Source organism: Harpia harpyja, chromosome 1 (genome assembly GCF_026419915.1).
Source record: "Harpia harpyja isolate bHarHar1 chromosome 1, bHarHar1 primary haplotype, whole genome shotgun sequence".
Lineage (NCBI taxonomy): Eukaryota > Metazoa > Chordata > Aves > Accipitriformes > Accipitridae > Harpia > Harpia harpyja.
In genome coordinates this window covers 9430141-9448506 of record NC_068940.1, presented here as the reverse complement: position 1 = coordinate 9448506, position 18366 = coordinate 9430141, and the positions used below count along the sequence as shown (strand labels likewise).

General features: G+C 42.3%; 1 protein-coding gene across 5 annotated transcripts in view; it reads left to right on the top strand.

Annotated features, from left to right (window-relative positions):
• Positions 1-18366, top strand: part of PHACTR1 (phosphatase and actin regulator 1) — a 310398-nt gene that overhangs the window by 234052 nt on the left and 57980 nt on the right. For 4 of the 5 annotated variants that reach the window (XM_052816100.1, XM_052816445.1, XM_052816192.1 and 1 more), the window contains 3 exons: positions 4383-4568; positions 5611-5817; positions 15571-15901. In XM_052816100.1, coding sequence (XP_052672060.1) covers positions 4383-4568; positions 5611-5817; positions 15571-15901 — 724 coding nt within the window. The remainder of the gene's footprint in view (positions 1-4382; positions 4569-5610; positions 5818-15570; positions 15902-18366) is intronic. The other variant, XM_052816285.1, reaches the window with a different exon arrangement.

Below are 18366 nucleotides of genomic sequence, written 5' to 3'. Positions count from 1 at the left end.
TTGAGTCTTCTGAAAATGTAGGCAAAGGTTGTAATTTTTTCAAATACTGTGTATTTTTGGAAAAATACTAAGCTGAAGAAGTATCTGATGAGGCACCTGCTGTTCTAATAGTTTGTGGGCAGGTAGTGCTAAGAGGTTAAAAATACAGCTTCCATTTGCAACACAGAACATACCACGGGATTTAAAAGAACTCACATTTTCGCTATACCATTGCTCCTACACAGAAACAAACAGCTTTGATTTTCACATGAAGGTGTAACCATCCCAAAAGCATCTGTCTTTAGAATTGCCCACTGTTCCATGGTGCCAGTCAAAGAACTAAATCTACTTGTAGTATTTTGATACCTCTTTTATCTAACATAGATGAGATTGCCTGTAGTGAGAAATTCCTGAATATGAGTGTGTACTGATTGCTTGCTTCAGAGGCGATGGTACAATGGTTTTTCAAGGAAGCATGGGCAGTCTTCATCTTTTATACTTTTGTATTATTATACTCTCTATCTAATCAAAACAATGGATTTAGACCTAAATTTCAGGTTACCTAAATCCTGACAGGATTTGGACGTGTTGCACTTATGTGCTGAGGCAGGTTTTGTGTCAGTACATGAGCATAAGTTTGAAGAAGTGGCTTCGGTAATGCAGCAAGGAGGAAGGCATGGCAGCCACCAGAGAGACAGTTGTGCTGCAGTGAAATCATGTGTTGGAAGGTTTTGAACTCTTCCAGAAGCGGGAGGACATCCATATGTCAACCTGTCTCAAACTCCATGGGATCCCACAAAATTGGGGGTCTGCTTAGAGACGGAAGTGAAGGAGAAATCTAACCACTGTGCTAAGGTAGCCACCAAGGCTAGGAAACAGCCCTGAGGACAGGTCTTGACCACATACAAGAACACTTGGTTTTCCATCCCCTAGCCCACAGGGGCCATGGCAGAGAAGGACATGAATTTTTCGATGTCCTTCCTAGCCTTTGCCATCAAGAATGCTTGCCTGGACAGTCTTACCTGAGCGCAGGCAAGTACTGAAGGAGACAACCCAAAGTGGAAAATAACCCAGGATTTTGAACTCATCATTATTTTGACTTTCGTAGCCATTTGTCTGTGGAAGGAGTGCATGAGCATGGCACTTTTCAGGTATGCAAGAAGTTCCCTAGTCCAAGGTGTTCAGAGTGAAAAGACATGGTGAGAGGGTAGGCAGAGCTCCAACATAAAGAACAACAAAAGGACCGGTCTGTTTCAGTGTGATGCACTGCGGGCTGCTTCACACCAGGCAATTTTTTTAAAAGTACCTGGAAGTGGAAATGGCAGGTGAGTTCAGGAGTACAAACCACACTTAGGAGCCGCATGTTTTGAACATATCATCTATGCATTTCTGGGCCTTCACCCCATGCTGTTACTTTCACATGCTAAGGTGAATCAAAGTGTCTGGGTAGAGTCCTGCATCAGAGAGTTTCCTCTGAGGTCCTGTTTCTTCAGTGACTTCAGGTGTGCGGAGCCTCCTCAGTAACAGAAGAGCAACCTTCATGTGCTCCTGTTGCTGCAGAGGTCAAGCTACTCTCTCTGGTCCTGTCCAGATTCACTCAACCAGCATTATCAAAGCTCATGCATTTAGGGGAAATCATTCTCCAGTGAGTAGCAGCAGGCCCTGTGAAAACACAGCAAAGGATTTAGCAAGTAAGGGAACAAAAGATTACATGTGTTATCACTGTGCAAAATTAACTTTGAACTCATAGCCGGTTCCTGAAGGCTAATCGGTTCATTCATTTATGTGTAATTATTGCATTACCAGGATTCTTTTCATTTGTATGTCAGCTAACCAGAATAGCTTTTAGTACTTTAAAAGTAATAAGTAATTTGCCTTTTATGTCTGGTTGTCAAGCATGTCTCTGATCCAGGATTAATTCACACTAAGATATTCTTCACTCCACAAATTTTTATCCGCATCTTTGATCTGTTTGCTGTACTTCAGCAGCTCCCCATGTAGCTCTTCTTTAAGCGAGATCTGATTTAGGGTATGTATTTCAGTCATGATTCTGTGTCATGTCTGATGATTTCATTCAAATCCAAAGACAAGTTTTAGAGTCTAAATGAAGATTAGAGGTATTTAGAGGTAAGATTAAAAGAGGTTATGCTGTCAGTGCAGAGGGCTGTCATGCTTGTTACTATGACAAAAAGTAAAAGCCAAAATTTTATCTCACGTTTTACTTTTTTGCAGTTGTAAAGCTTCAACAGGTCATTTGAATGCTCTCTTCTTAAATCATGCTGAATATACCTTGAGAAGTGCAAAGTGCACTACAGTAAGATTTCAAGATGCTCAGCATGTTATGATAGGCATCCCACTTCATTAAAAATATGTAGACATCCCTCCAAAAAATAAATGTTACTGGTTTTATCATGCATACTTTTTGTCTGCCCACAGTTACAGTCAAATTTAGTCCTGCACTGAATTAATGAATATTGCTGGGCACAATCACTGCCTTTCATTCAAGAAACAGTTGCTCTGCATAAGAAAAAGTTATGCTCTTTCATGAAAACAGGTGACCGAGACAACAGCAGCCCCTATCCCAAACACCTGTAAAGGTGTGTGTTTATAAAAGGGAGACAGAGCAAGCACAGAATACATAGCATTTCTACCCAAACAGCTAAGTCAAAAAACATTCAGCTTAAATACTGGCTGAACTGTTGTATGATTTTTTGCTGCCTAGGGAAATAAATGGGTTTGTATTGAATGACCACAGCAGTTAGGAGACTGCTGTGAACAATTGGTCAAAACCTTCAGTTTTGATTAATGTTGCTACCTTTTAGCCAGCTCAGTTGTTTGCTTTGAAAGCCATGGGTTGGATTTCAGTCTAGTATGATGTGGCTGTGTACCATAATAGCCATCTAGGTCTTCAAAAAGTCTCCAACACAAACAAGAAAGTCAAGACCTTGGTATTCCTAATAATTCCAAAATAAGTAGGAGACCATCTTCACTTGCTGTAGGGAAGGTTTAAAAGGCAGAAACATAATTCTGAATACTTACCAGCTAACGTACTTTCAGACTTGTTAATTGGTGTGTCCTGACACTTAAGTGAGAATTTTTTTTCCCTTTTCAGTATTGTTATCCAAAGTGTTTTGCACATCTTAGGCCTGTGAGGGTTAAATGTGCACTCACTTGAATGATTTACATCTCTACTCAGTACATTGAGCACTAATACAGCTAATCAGAGGTGCCCAAAAATCAAGAACCAGATCCTGAAATCCTGAGTTTGACTTAAAAATAATAATTTAAATGCATAGTAAAATTAGGGTCCATTTATTTGCCTGCTGGTTTTTAGCCTTACAGGTCACATTCCAGTTATATTTTCAGGCTTCCACTCATTACCATAGGGGCTGGACACTTTTCTTTGTAAAATTGTAATTGAGATATCCATGTAGTCATTGCCTCCAGGTACCAGAGTGCTGTGCATAACAAGTCTGAGATAAAAATCATGCGGGACGACACCATAGAGAATGATCTGATCCCTCACTTCTGTTCTTTATTATTTCTAATGTGGAGTGGCATTTGATAGGAAAGAAACTACCAGCTGCTGTTACAGAAATTTTGCTCAGATAAAGGAGATATTAATAGCTTTAAAAACAGGCTTTCTAAATGGAATCTGCTATATCCAGTATCAAGACCTTACACCAGGTGACCATAAAAATTATTCTTTCTCTCACTTAAAATCTTGGATGCTGGGAGCTGTAGTGTTTTTATTTGTGTGTAAAATAGGGACATACTTCTGTGATTTTGCTTGTGTCCTTTATAGCATAAAAATTGGTGTAAGGGAAGAGAATAATTCTTGTTATTATTATTAAAATATTATAAATTATATACTGTGTATTTTAGTATTCTTTAAGAAAGCTCCATAGCTTCAGTTCCAGCCATTCTCATTCCTGAGTTCCCAGCTTCAGCAGAGACAGAGGGAAAATAGATTTTGTGGCCCTGGATGGGCCTGCATGGCCCCATGAGTGGAGGATGGTCAGGAACCATCTAGCTTAGACCGTGGATCATAATGACCATCCTAGGGTAAGGAAAGGATCAACACAGATATTTGATAGATCTTTCCCGAATCTTAATAACCCCTTAAGGCAAGTGGAATGCTGTGAGACTTCTGTGAAACTGTTGTGGACAGAACATCACAGTCAGACTTCTCCAAAAATTGCTCTGCACAAGTTGTATTTTTGAGATACAAACCATATTGTTTTGATCCTTATCCCTCTGTCATCTGTAGACATACAAGATCTCAGTTCAGGTTCCTCATTTTCAAGCAAGCTAATGGAGATAGCAGATTTCATTTTAAATTTTTTCTGCATCTTATTTACATGTCTTCTGTTGTCATTCTGCTTTCCTCCAACTATGAACAGATGGAGAACTTTCCATACCAAATGAAGAAGGAGCTTTGGAGAATGGGCAGCCTCTGGGCTCTGGGCAAGTGCTAAGCTCCAGCCAGGTATCCCTGCCAGCCCTAGCAGAACTGGAGTCAGGTCCAGCATCTGGGGAACCCTGCTCCTATGAGGTCCTCCCAACCACAGATATCATGGATGGGACAGGTAACGTCTTGTTTACATTATGATGTAGATACTCGAAGCTATTTGAAACAAGTTTTTGATTTCTAACATTTGGTGTCTAGCCCTGAGAAGTCCTTGTCAAAGACAAAGGTCTTCTGGTGGAGAAGGAAGTGACAGCATACAGATTGTCACTGGATGTTCCATGACAAATTTTGACTGACTTGGTGTAGAAGTAACCTCTACTTCTACACCAGTAACCTCTTTGTGAGTAATGCAAAGTCCCTGTACTTTGTGAACCTTTAAGAGTAGATTTCTAACTCTCTGGCTACGTCTCAGCTGTGCCAATGAGCTCTAGAGGAGAGAGCTGACAACATTTTTAAACCCTAGGGTACAACGTCATGCCCTTTAGCTGCCGCGTGGTGTTGGGCGATGTTCACACCGTGCATGTTTCAGTGGCTAACACAGCTGCCCTACCCTAGGTGAGGCTCTCTGCACTTCTTCCCCAGCCCATGCAGAGAGATGGCAATGCTGTACATGTAGGTTAGCTCCTCTTTCTGCATCACTTAATGCTGAGAGTTGTGGGCGAAGGTCAAGTGAGGAAAAGTGACTGGTAGAAGTGTTCATCCATGATCCTGCACAGCTATGCAGCCTCTTTCAAATGAAGTAGGCCCCGTGAGATGCTTTTACATTTATAGGATAAGTTTAGAGAGCACCTGGCTAACATATCTGGTCCTGAGCAAGCTGTGGTGACAGACTGTCTGAGATGTGACATTTTAAGGCTCTCGATTTGTGTTCAAGATGTGGGAACACGTCCCAGCCTGGCATAAGGGAGCTGGCTTCTGTCAGAGGTAATGGGAAATTCAGCTGTTGTGTAGATGTCCGTTATTCTTTCTCTTTCTCTTTTTCTTTCTCTTTTTCTTTCTTTCTTTCTCTACTCCTTTCTATGTTGTATGATGTTTGAGTGAAATCTATTAGTCATTCTTAACCTGCATTGCTGCACTGCTTTTCTTGTCTTACTACGGCTGCATCCGCTGCTGCTTTGCTCGTAACGTTATTGCGTCTATGATGTGGTTGTGTCCTCCAGTGTCTGAAGACAGCCCCACATCCAATGAATCCGGCGTCCTCCTGTCCCAAGATCCTACAGCTAAGCCAGTCCTGCTACTTCCCCCCAAAAAATCTGCCGCTTTCCCTGGAGACCATGAGGACACCCCAGTGAAACAGTTGTCCCTCCTCAAACAGCCCCCTGCCCTGCCTCCTAAACCTATTGCCAGGATTGCCAGCCACTTAACTGGTAAGTAGGTGTTCCTGGACCCTCAGCACCACCATTTCCCTTATAGGAAAAAGCTGCCCTTACAGCAAGGTTCTCAACGTCCTTTCTCCTTCTGTAACGCTGTTTGCACATGTTGTTTTGTGTACTGGTAATGTATCTGTGTTGTACCTAGGGCAGGGATCACGAAGCATTTTCAAGCTATAACTTCATCAAGGTTGCTTCAGGGCACTTCCCCTCTCAGGTGTAATTACCTAAGACCGCTGCTGCATTTCCTAATCCTCCTCGCTCTTACTGATCACGACTTACCATCACCACAAAAATTGCAGGATGTGCTTTCATGGGAAAGGAAGTATCAGGAAAATACTAGGATATCTTTAAATGCCTTTAATGAGAAAAGGGGTAAGGGTTGAGAGGAAAGGGAAGATTTTTGCTTTCTCCTTTTGCCCTTTGTTGCTTCTCCCCTCAGCTGCCATCTGGGCAGGTCCCCTGCACACACCCTGTACGTTTCCATGTGTTTTCCTTTTACTTGGCCCCCTGATCCTTACACAGGCTATTCTGTCCCATGGCTTCTTGCCATTTTGCTTCCCTGCTCACACTGCCTGCCTAACTGCTCCCCCTTTCCACCCCTGCTCCGACTACTCCTCTCCCACTGCTGAGTCCTGATGATGATGGGCAGCTCCAGTTCCCAATGACCAGGATTTTGGTGTCCTGCAGTTTATGCTGCAGATTCTCTCTCACTGCATGGCAGCTAGCAACAGTAGGCAATACAGGCTCCTTTTTTGTGTTGCAGATGTTTTCACAAGTGTCCGGGCTCTTTGGGATTCAAAGCTCTAGGTACATGTAGAGGGAGGATTAGTGGGTCTCCTCTCTCCAGTCTCTCATTTAGACCGCTGAAGCCAAGGATGGCTACATTTACACAGACCAAAAAAGGTTCCCTAATGCTTGCCTGCACCTTTTGAACGGTCTGCTCATAACTGCAGCTGCCAAGCAGGAGGCAGCACCTCAGAATCCTGAGTTCAAGACAAGGTGTGGTGCATCTCTGTACTGGGGCAGCTACCGGTCTTCTCACTGGGTCGATCTTCTTGTGTTAATGCTGCCCTGGTCTTTTCAGATCACGTTACTACAGTCCAGATTTTTTTTTTCCTGACAGTTAATACCCGTTTTATTCGGGTTAAGATATATATCAGGAAAGAGCTCATTAAGAAAGAGCATGTTCTGGTTTTCTTTCATATCTCTACGTAGTCTCTTCATGTTTCTGTTTGGGTGACCACACATTTTTGTTCTGTATAGTTTTGTTCATTTTATGTGAAATCTCTTTACTTTCTTGCCTGCCGAAATCTACACGTAATGGTTAATATTTTGCCTTGTACTACAAACTGAATGGGCAGTTCTGCAGCCTGCAAAGCCAAGCAGCAGTATTAATGGCTTCAGGTGAGGACAAAACCAGCTTGCTATGATCTCCCATAACACTGTCCCAATTACAAGAAGCTGCTCAGAAATGAGGCCAACATGGAGGAAGTAAAAAAAAAACAGGAATAGCATAGAAAAAAACTCAGGTACTAAATGTCCTTCATTCATAAGCCTTTCTTATTTAAGAGATAGCAGAAGAATCAAAGGATGAGGGCTTCTGGTGTGGGGTTTTTTGCAGCTGGAAATTTTGTGTGAAGTAGAATCAGGCTCAAGCTATCAGCATAAGTCAGTTGCTTGATGGTGACAACTTTACGATGAAAGTGAAACAGAACTGTGACTTCTCTTACTTTGTGGTGGCCTATAGTGGTCTCGCATCCAGTCCTGAATAAACTCTTGTATGTGCATATAGACAGACTCTTGCACATGATATACAGAACCCTCAGGGGAAAGTAACAGAGATTCAGATTTAGTCATAGGGACCTAATTTAATTGACAGTTATTCCTGGTGGAACTGAAAGCCTCATTTATACATAGCTTATAAATAAAAGTATTAAACTTATTCTTCAAGGTCCATTTATTTTGGTGGTCTAAAGGATATACGTGTTGTTCAGTGCCTTGTGTTCTCCACTGGTAATTATTTTAGCCGTGTATAATCTTTGGAAATGAGCAATCAATCCTAATGAAGCACCCTCATCAGTGAGAAGCAGAATTAACGCTATTCTTTTACTAATTACTCCAGAGACATCCTCAGCTTGTGTGTGAGAAAACAAGTAAAATCTGAATTGTGGCGTTTGAGGTGAAGACTTTTCTGTTCTTTTTTCATACCCATTTTTCTACTGGATTTGTGAGAAGGTTGGAGGACAAATTTAAGACATACTGGGCATGGCTAATGGAGAGTGACAGTGGTTTAATGGTCTGGTAGCTCTGTTCAAGAAGACTGCAAGGGGAGATTTGATCTTGTGAAGGGTTCAGGTACACATCTGAAAATGCAGAAGCACCTCTTAACTTCTCTCTTAAGATATATGTATGTGTGCATATGTATATTTATTTAATAGAACATGTTTTATAGAAACACATATAAAATCACTACAGCTGTGGTCAGCAGCAAAAAAAAAAAAAAAAGGAACAATATTTTAAATACAAAACTTGAGGAAAGAAAAGCTTCCTTTGAGTCTGACCACCTTCTTGCTGTGAACTTATCCCAAAGTTCTTCAATAAAGGCATGAAGACTGACTGGCAGCGTTTGGCAAAGCACTTAATATGGGTTTTAGAAATGGAAGAGAAACATTCCTCATCTCTGAAAGCATTTGTGAACCATCTCAAACATCTATCTGCCTGTGCCAAGACAAAGATTGGCCTTTCCCTTGATAAGAAACGCACATAAAAGGGCAGGCCTAAAATAAACATGTAAGAGCACAGTTAATTGGGGAGAATGAAAAGAAAAAATCCTTTTTAAAGGTGACAGGAAGAGAGAATTGCCTGTATCAAATATAAATCACACAACCTTGGCATGCTGCTTCTCAAGGCTGAGGTACTGTGGGGACGGGACAGTGCAGGAATGGGGACAGAGCCAAGAGCAGACTGCAGAGCAGCCACTGGGAGTGGTGCCACTGCCGCTGCAGAAGAAGTTTCGCGCTTTGCCTCACGCCATCTCCCATGCTCTTGATGATGCTGCCTCCACAGGGAACATCCCTATCACAGCACTGGGTATGGAAGTGCCCACGCAGCCCTAGAAGACAGGCAACCCTAGGAGACAAACATGATCCTTAACTGTTTTGATACCATTGTTTCACTACTCTGCATTTCCTGTTAGCCAGTCACCTTCTGGTGAGCCTTCTACTGGTTTTCAGGTATGATTATTTTTAGACAGCATTCATGGACAGAATTTCTTTCATCATTTTAATTCTCCAATATCCACATGCAGAACCCAGGCATTTAGGACAAAACTTGCAGCCTTCTTCGTTGAAAATGTAGGAGGACCTGAAATAATCACCTGGGACCAAATTTAATTGGACTGCTGGGGTGAAGTCCCCCAATTATCATAAAATCTTTAATGGCCAAAAGTGACAAGAAGACTGGTCATATCTGATTTGATAGGCAGCATACCCCAGTGGTGTAAAGCTCATTTTGATCTTGATTCATTGAGCTGTTACTTCTCACCAGCACAGATAATGTTTTCTGAAATTAATTAGATATTTTCCATTCAAACAACTGAATCACCAGTAACCCATAAAATCCCCTACAACATCAGAGAACAAAATATATGCCAGTAAGCTGGGATCTCAGCAACACCTGAGTGTATTTGAGCCCAAATTTAGCCTAATAGTACAGTAGGGTGTAGCCTTGGTCATATCTGGCCACTCAGCTATTGTTTTTAAGCTTTGAAAAACTTTTTGCATTCTCTTGCTTTCTTCATTCAAGATTTTGAGGAGAGGCATAGCATATTTTTAGTTCCGAGATTGTGCTTTCTAGTTATGTCTCTGTAGAGTAAGAACTAATTAATAATTAGAGGCAAACATTTAACAGGGTAGGAAATGTTACAAGACCCCAAAAGTTACTTCTGATAATGCAGACAAGCCAAGTGTGAGGTTTGAGAACATGGATGTCTGGTGTCCTGCTGCATTGCCATAACACAGCTGGTTGTTAGTTACAGCATTAGAAAAGTATTTACAACTACAGTTTATCCAATAAATACTCTCTGCAGTATTTTAAAAAGCAGCAGTCACATGTGTCTCAGAAGGCTCCTCTGTAGATGAGCCCAAGATGTTACCCACAAGCTTCTTCCTCTGTGACGTTACCTCCTGCTGCCTGCTCTGGCAGGCTACATTCATGAAGACAGGTTACATTCGTGTGGGGGCAATGGACAATTCTCTTTTCACTGTGTGCTGGAGGGAGAAGCAGCAGAGCAAAAGCAGCCCTCTTTCACCAGCACCCCCAGGTTCTCATGGGAAACTGGATCCTGATGCAGTTGCTCTTTCCGTACTTCCTCTGCCTGCTGCTACCTGGAGGGAGTACCTAGCACATACAGGCATCAGGAAATCTTCTTGTCTTTGAAACCCTCTTCAAGGATCTTCAGAGGAATTCATGCAGAGCTGTGCTTTTCAACCTTTAGGCTATATATGCTTTGCTTGTGTTCTCCGAAGTCAACTTGAACCTTGGATGCATATGTGGTGCAAAAGAACAGCACAGAATTTCTGTCTCACAATCTTGCCTGAAGACATGGCTGCAGATCTTGCTGTAGTCAGCAGGAGATGCATGGTAAATCTTTGAGAACAGTTTTTAACTTGCCTTTATGAGTCTGCTCAAAAAACTCATTGAAACAAGACAAGAGACTCCCGCTGTTCAGGCAAAAGTGATTGCTGAAGAGAAGACCTGAAAAAGTAAAAGCTACTTGTCCAAATGCTACCAGCAAATATCAGGCACATCACCTCATTTCCACTATGGAGCTCCCTCAACAGGCCACGCTGGTTTTTGCACATTTTGTTTTGCACATTACTTTACAGAATTAATTACTTGTATGGAATTTAGAGTAACTTCTTAACTTGATGACGAGTTATATTAGTTGTAGTTGTATGTAGTACAGTAAAAGTCACCATATAAGGTCATTCAGGTGGGAAGGAACCTCAGCAAGTCTCTAGTGCAACCTCCTGCTCAAAGCAGGGCCAGTTATGGGATCAGACCAGGTTGTTCAGGGCTTTGTCCAGCTGGGACTTGAAAACCTCAAAGGGTGCCAGCTGCACAACCTGTCTGGGCACACCTGTTCCACTGTTTGGCTCTTCTCATGGGGGAAAACATTTTCCTTATTATCCAGTCTTGAACCTCTCTTGTTTCAGTTTTTGCCCCCTGTCCTCTTCCCACCATGCACCACTGTGAAGAGCCTGGCTCCATTTACTGATAACTTCTTCATAGGTACTGGAGGGCTGCTGTTAGGTGTTCCCCCCACAAGCTATCTTTTCTCCAAGCTGAACAAGCCCCAGTCCCTCAGCTTCTCCTTGCAGGTCAGGTGCTCCAGCCCTCAACCATTGCAGTGGCCCACTGCTCAACTCATTCTCAGTTTCTGATGTCTTTCCTGGGGGGTCCTAAGCTTGGCACAGTAATCTAGTTACAGTCTAAGGAGTGCTTAATAGAAGGGGAATAATCCTTTGATCTCCTGGCTGTGCTTCTCATACAATGTAGGAGGCTGTTGGCCTTCCTTGCTGTCACGGTACAATGCTGGCTCTTGTTTGGCATCACAAGGAGTCAAGAAAGAGCGTTTCTGCCACTGGCAGGATAGCAAACACAGCCAGCTCTGCCACAAGCCCAGGATTCCCAGGCACACCCTCTTCATGCAGTAGTTGTGCTGGGGCAGAATTTGAAGATTTTACTGAGCTTTTCTACCCGCCCTGCTGGAGCAATATTTGTTGCCCTACATCCAGAACTTCTAGGGCCCTATCTGCAACAGTTGTATCTGCAACATATGCCAACCAACTCTCCAACCACGTTCAGTGGCTAGGAAGCATCAGACTTAGGGTACTTGGTGTACAGCTCCAGTGTACCACAAACACATCAGAAGAACCATACATGAGCAAACCTTCTGTGCAGTGAATAAAAGTGTTTTTATCAACCTCCTGAAAACCCAAAAGGAAATGCAGTTAACTATAGGTATTAGCAAAATTATCTATATGGAAGGCATAAGGGCTGACCTGCTTGTCAAAGGTCTGATGTGCAGCAAATATTGTGTCATCCACAGCTATCCTTTAAGTAATTTATTGTCATCAGCAGTGGGAAGGTTGATGTCTAACATCTTTTTCATCAATTCTGGCAGTTATTACTTAACCATGCACAGTGCTGAGTGGTCACAATCCCACTGCGAACCAACACCTTGCAAAATTGCTCATTATTCTCTTGAGCATGAAGAACCTCAGCCAAAAGAGATTAATCAGACTTGCACACCTGGCTTTACACAGTTTGCTTCTTTTCTGTCACACAAGTGCTTTGTGCAATGATTTAAGACTCTGGTAATGTTCCACTGAGAAGACACTTACCACAGATTCCTTGTTTATATTTCCCCTGTCTAGCTTCTTATTCATCTACAGATGTCTGTGTCTGATGGATATTCCATGCTGGAGACAATAACTGTTTGCACCCCTGGTCCATAAATCACATACATTGGGAAATCAAAACAAACAGAGGAAAGAACTGTAAAACGCTGTCATCTCACTCTTATACGCAGGGAGAAGTTGTTCCCTCCTTTACTCCAGATGATGGTAGCGCAGTTTCCAACAGCGTGCCTGGACCCCATGGATTTGAGCAAGGCCCTATTTGTTCAGCACACTCACTGATCTGACCACGCAATAGAACTTGGAGTACAAGGTCTCCGTTTCTGATGTCAGTGAAGATACACTGTTATGTTTCCGAGTGAATGGATCAAACTCTCTTCCCATTGCAGTCATTCTCCTTTTAGCCTTTTTTTTTTTTAACAGACAAGTAGAATTCTCCTCACGGTGAAGGGCAGACAAGTAGATTTAATGCCTCTGGTTCATTTTCAAGGCTCTATTTAGGTATTAGGGCCATATTCAGACAGGCTCAAGAACTTGGGTGAAACACAGTTGGTCTGAATAAAGCCTTACATTAAAAATGATGGACAAGATTTTTGGCAGGTGTCTAGTGGAGTCACCCAGCACTGATACCACTGAAAATGTGTTGGTGTGAAGGATTTCTCTAAATTTAAGTGGAAACTAAAGGTCCATACCTTTGTTGTGAAGAGTGGATACCAGAGTATGCACATCTGATGCATGATGGAGTACATGGTTACTCAGGATAATTAACCTAGGCTTGTTTTCCTGTGCAACTCCAAAGCTGTGGTGCCTGTGTCACAATTCTACTGCATGAATGCTTGCATGAGAAAGGAAATTTTCACTATATTCTAGAAGAAAGATGGAAGGATTCCTGTTTGCTTTATACCCGAACCATTTGGCGTGTTATACTCACTCCCAACATAAAATATTGCTCTAATCTTCAGGATCACAGAAGGCAGCAAACCAAGCTGATACTTCCAGCTATTCTTTTGTCGGAAGCAAGAGATGCCTGCCACTGGGATCTCTTTGAATTCACCATTAGGGATGACTCCCCTGCATCATACACAGAGTGATGGGACATCCAGGTACAGGCACTTGTCAGATGAAGGCTTTAATTGAGACACAGCAGAAAAGGATCTAAAACCAACAGTCAAACCTGCACTTTTCAAAATGGAAGTGCAGGTTTCAGTGTAGTCTTTGTAATTCAGGACCAGCTCTAGAAGTGAAATTGCCTGGAGCACAAATGTATGAAAACACTTTGTTACTACAAATCCCATAGGAGCCTTATTCTCAGGGCTCTATACAATTTACTCTTTATGCTTTCTGTTATTTACCTTTTATTGAAGAAGTGTGTTCTTTTATGCAGGATATAAAGAGGAAATATACACAGATAGTGTGTATGTAAGAAAAACAGAGTAACTTGGAGACCTTCCTGTGCTTGAATAGAAAATCCTGAAAGTTGACTTCTTCTACTGTACAGAAGGCAATCTGCTTTAGAGGAGAGGGCAGTGCCCTGTGCTTCAGCAGTCCCGTGAGTTAGATTTCAGCCTTGGTGGAGCCATCAGAAGAATTTTTGCCTTCAAGAGACACCATGTCAAGTGGATATGATATTGCATTGAAAGCCAAAAGACCTGGATTCTACTCTCTTCAACTCTCCCACTCTGCAATGTGGAAAGATCACTTTCTCTCCATGCCTCTGTCATCTGTGCACACCCTTTGCCTCTCCTATGTCATTAGCTTATAAGCCCTTTGAAGAAAGGGAAGACTTATTGTCAGTGTGTTGTTCCTAGCATAGTAAAACCACTAATATCAAGTGGATACTGTGGATGCAATGAAGCTATGACTACCACTAAAAAAAAGTCTAATGACATATCTGTGCTTGGCTCCATGCATGGTCTTTTTCCAGATTACTATCCTTAATCATTTTCAAGAAGTGTTAGTGCTTGGAAGTCCTAGTATCAACCTCGTGCACCCTGGCTATTAGATGTGGATACTAGTACAAGCAGAATAGGCCAGGAGGGAGGAAAGATTAAAGGGGTCAAGGGGAAGGATAGTTAATACTAAAAAAACCAAAAATCTGGAAAAGGACTTTAGAAATCTGGTACTGCGCAGGAGGGTGATGACCTTTGAAACCTGGAGAACATCTTACTGATTCTGGCCCTTCAATTCCCTATGATGTTACAGCAAGAAGAGTGGACTGAAGCAACAAGAGGCCAAAGATCATGCAAGCCTTGCCCACAGAGCTGCACTGCAGAGCCAAATGCAGAGTCTGTGGTACTCCAGGCTGGAAAGGCCCTGGCCTTCCTCCTAAACACAAACTCACAGTTGCAGCTCACAGCATATGTATTTGCTCTCCTTTTTGCTCTTAGCATACATTGTGACTATTTCCCACACCCATCTTGGGAACTACAGGCCCTCTCATTACTTTTTGTCCCTTCTGAAAACATTTCACCTTGCAACTCCAAAAATCTCCATCCTGCAGTTGAGTCCTGGTAGAGAGGTTTGCTTGTGAACTTCTCATTGATTTCTCATGGAAGTCAAGGGAGTCTTTGCCTGGCAGGTCAACTATGTGATTCAGTGAACATGCCTAGAGTTAAAAAGGTTAAAATGCAGTGCATGAGTCCAGAGAAAAGTGCCTGCCAAGTCTTCTGTAAAAGAATACATTAATCCTAACAATCTTCTGCCCTTTATCGTTTTTTCCTCCTGTACCCTTTGTTTTTCCAAATGACTTCTGTTTAGTATTCAAACCCTATTTCTTTTCTCTCTTGCCCTGTAATGTAATTTTTAACACCAGATGTTTTGCACATTACAAAGCTGTAAGAAATGTGACTTGTAGTAATTGTACTGCAGTGGCTGAGAAGGATCAGGAATCCCTGAGCTTTTGCTCCAGCAGTGATGGTGGTGAGTCATCCTGTAACTTCATACACCAAATTGCTCTCCCCCTATTTGCGTGCCTGTTGAGCGGGAGACATTGTGCTTACCTCACAGGGCTGTTTTGGAGGATTAGAGCTTTAAAGCGTCAAAGTGTGCCACAAGCCTTGTTAAGCATTGCTTCATCTGTTTATTAAGGGGCATGCACAGCCCTGGGATGTTTTTTGCGAGACTTGGAAGTGCTGCAAAACAACAGTATTTTCTCTGAAGGCTGTGCTGAGCACACGCTATACAGAGTTGTCTGTTGCAGCAGGGAAGGGGTGCACACTCCTGTGTTGACTAGCAACCTTAGTACCTGCTTGCCCAGGCAGATACTCTGATCTCCGTCTTACTGACATGAAAATTAACACCAGGGCCTCTCTTTCTTCTGTTTTAGATCCTGGCGCTCCTGTGAAACTGCCTTGTATGCCAGTTAAACTGTCACCTCCACTACCTCCAAAGAAAGTCATGATTTGCATGCCTTTAGGGGGGCCAGACCTCTCTCTCTCATCCTATTCCACGCAGAAGAGCTCCCAGCAGCCTTTGACGCAGCACCATCACACTGTCCTGCCATCCCAGTTAGCAGCTCACCAGCACCAGCTCCAGTACGGCAGCCACAGCCAGCACCTGCCTTCGGGGTCCAGCACGTTGCCAATTCACCCTTCAGGGTGCCGGATGATAGAGGAACTGAACAAAACGCTAGCCATGACCATGCAAAGGCTAGAAAGGTAATGGATCAACTTTTAAAATTACATATTGACGTGCACTGTTTCCTGCTGACTTCAATATCAATATCACCACTTGAGTTATGTTGATAGTACTTGAATGAGGCCTCTCCTCTGGGGTCTACCAACTTCAGGGCAGAGTTGTTGCTGGAGAAACAGAGACAGGGAAAGAGCCTTTCCAGGCTTGTTTGACAAGTTTGTGGCAGAAAGGAGAAAAAGACCACGTTTCCTGAACTCTATTGTCCTGGTCAAGGAAGTAGATAATACAGCCAGTGGAGAAGATTTTAATAGGACATACCTGGCTTGCAATCTGTACTGCAGAGCTCTGGTTATGTGGAGGATTGCCAAAAGCAAGGAAAGGAAGTGGAAGATTCAGAAAAGAGCAATAAAAACAAAATGTGCCACTCAACCAGGAGATCTGATTAGTATTACCAGTTAGCTTGAAACAACCTATGAGGACTTCGTGCAAGTCACTCAGAGTGGTTTTAATAAACTATTTAAACTATTTCAATTAATTTAAATTAAATAATATGTTTGATCTTAAAATAGGTATTTAACCTATTCTACAGCAGACTTCTTGGCCCTTTGCATCTGGAGGAAGGTAGTACATTTGATGAGAAGTCCATTACCCACCTTGGGGCTGTTTTTCATTACTGTCACTTGTATCTCTGAATGCTGCTCCAAATAGTCTTGAGTAAGTGAAGCATGTTGTATGAATGTAAGCTGTCCTCATAGACTGCTAGATCAGCAAGCTTTGGAAAATTTATTTTGTCTTGTAGAAGAAAATTGAGCAAGTCCCAGAATAGGGAAGGTAGTCCAAAAAATGACATGTTCTATTTAGTACCAAGGGCAGCTTTGTAGCCAGCTTGTTCTAGGAGTAGCAGATCATCCTTCTGTTAGATAGGAAGCTAAAATACTTGGTCTAACAGACAAAAGGCTTAATGATTTGCCCCGATACCTCTTTGTGATAATGTTACCTTCTTTATATTGCATAGTTGAATATAATTTGATTAGAGATGGCAGATTCTCCTTAGTGCATGAAAAACAGTCAGGGGACCAGAGACTGTCCCATACTGCCAGCTTATTTTAGTACCAGGATAGTGAGACCTCTGTGGTTACATCAGGGGGGCTAATGTTTCTGCAGCATGGGGGAATTGTCTGCTGGGGAAAAACTGCTAGGGCTATGAGGGAGATTCCTATTCCCATCAGTAAAAGGGCTGTAGCGGTAGGATTGGAAAGAGCATCCACATTCCCCCTTGTGCCCAGTGACTACCCGCTTACCTCTCACATTGCCAGCAGGGCTGGTCAGACGCATCTGCATCATCCCAAAGCTTGGTGCACCAAGCACAGAGAGTAGCTGGTGTCTCCCAAAGGCTCCTTTGGGACTGCCCTGCCTATGCCATCCCCATCATAGGTTGGATATCTTACTGTCTGGCTCACACTGCGTGCAGAAGGCACTTCGTTGTCCTGAGCCCAGTGACATCTCTGAGAATATGACTTCATTGTGGCATCTGTTGCCCCACAGCAATGAATGCTCCAGTTTCTAGGCATCCATCATGTTTATGTCTACAAATATGTTTAACTGTTTTAAAGAAGGTGATGCTGTTTGGTTTTAACAATTAATTTGAAGCGGAAGCTCTGCTGCTTGTTAAAAACTGAATAAGCGAGGATACATTTCCCAATACGAAGCAGTTGCCTCCCTTGCAGAAGAAAATAAGAAAAGGTTGTGGCACTGATATGTCACATTTAAAATGAAAATGAATCCTAGTTCATGATATTGCAGATGGTTGATTTTTCATAGCTTTTTTGCGTTGATTAACTATTATTTCAATCATGAAATAAAGTATTGAGTACTTTAGTTATTCTCCTTGTCAAATCAGTAACTTTTGCATTCACAAGAGAGAAAACAGGTGATGACTGTTTCCTCTGCAACAGCGATTGTTTTTTTCATTGTATTTAGAGGTAAAAGTATTTCAAAGTATTTACAGGTCTGTGGAGCTGACACTTGCTGTTAAACTCTTAAATTGCTTTTTCAAGCTACATTGTAATCGTAAATTTGCTAACTTTTCTTGAAGATTTTTAAATTATATGTATTTAACTTGGGAGAGGATTATTTGCACCAAATGCCACTGTTTTCTAGTATTTTTGATAGTAGTTCTTTTCCCTTAATTGTATAAAATCTGGATTAAACCCAATGGAAATCATACTGCAGTATTTGTCATTGGACACTTCAGCCCAGAAGTCTTAAGGGCCTGTTAAAACTGCAAAGATCCTAGATCTGCTTTCCTTTATTTAAAATTTGGTAGTGTGCTCACATCTGTTGCATGCATAGGATATGCAGTGACATCCTGAGCTTTACTGTTCCTTCCAAGATAACAATGTACTGGGTCACTGCTGTTGGGTCAATAATCTTGAGGAGTTGAGAGAACCTGACAAGTCTCTGAGGCACCTTCTGGGGAATGCTAAGT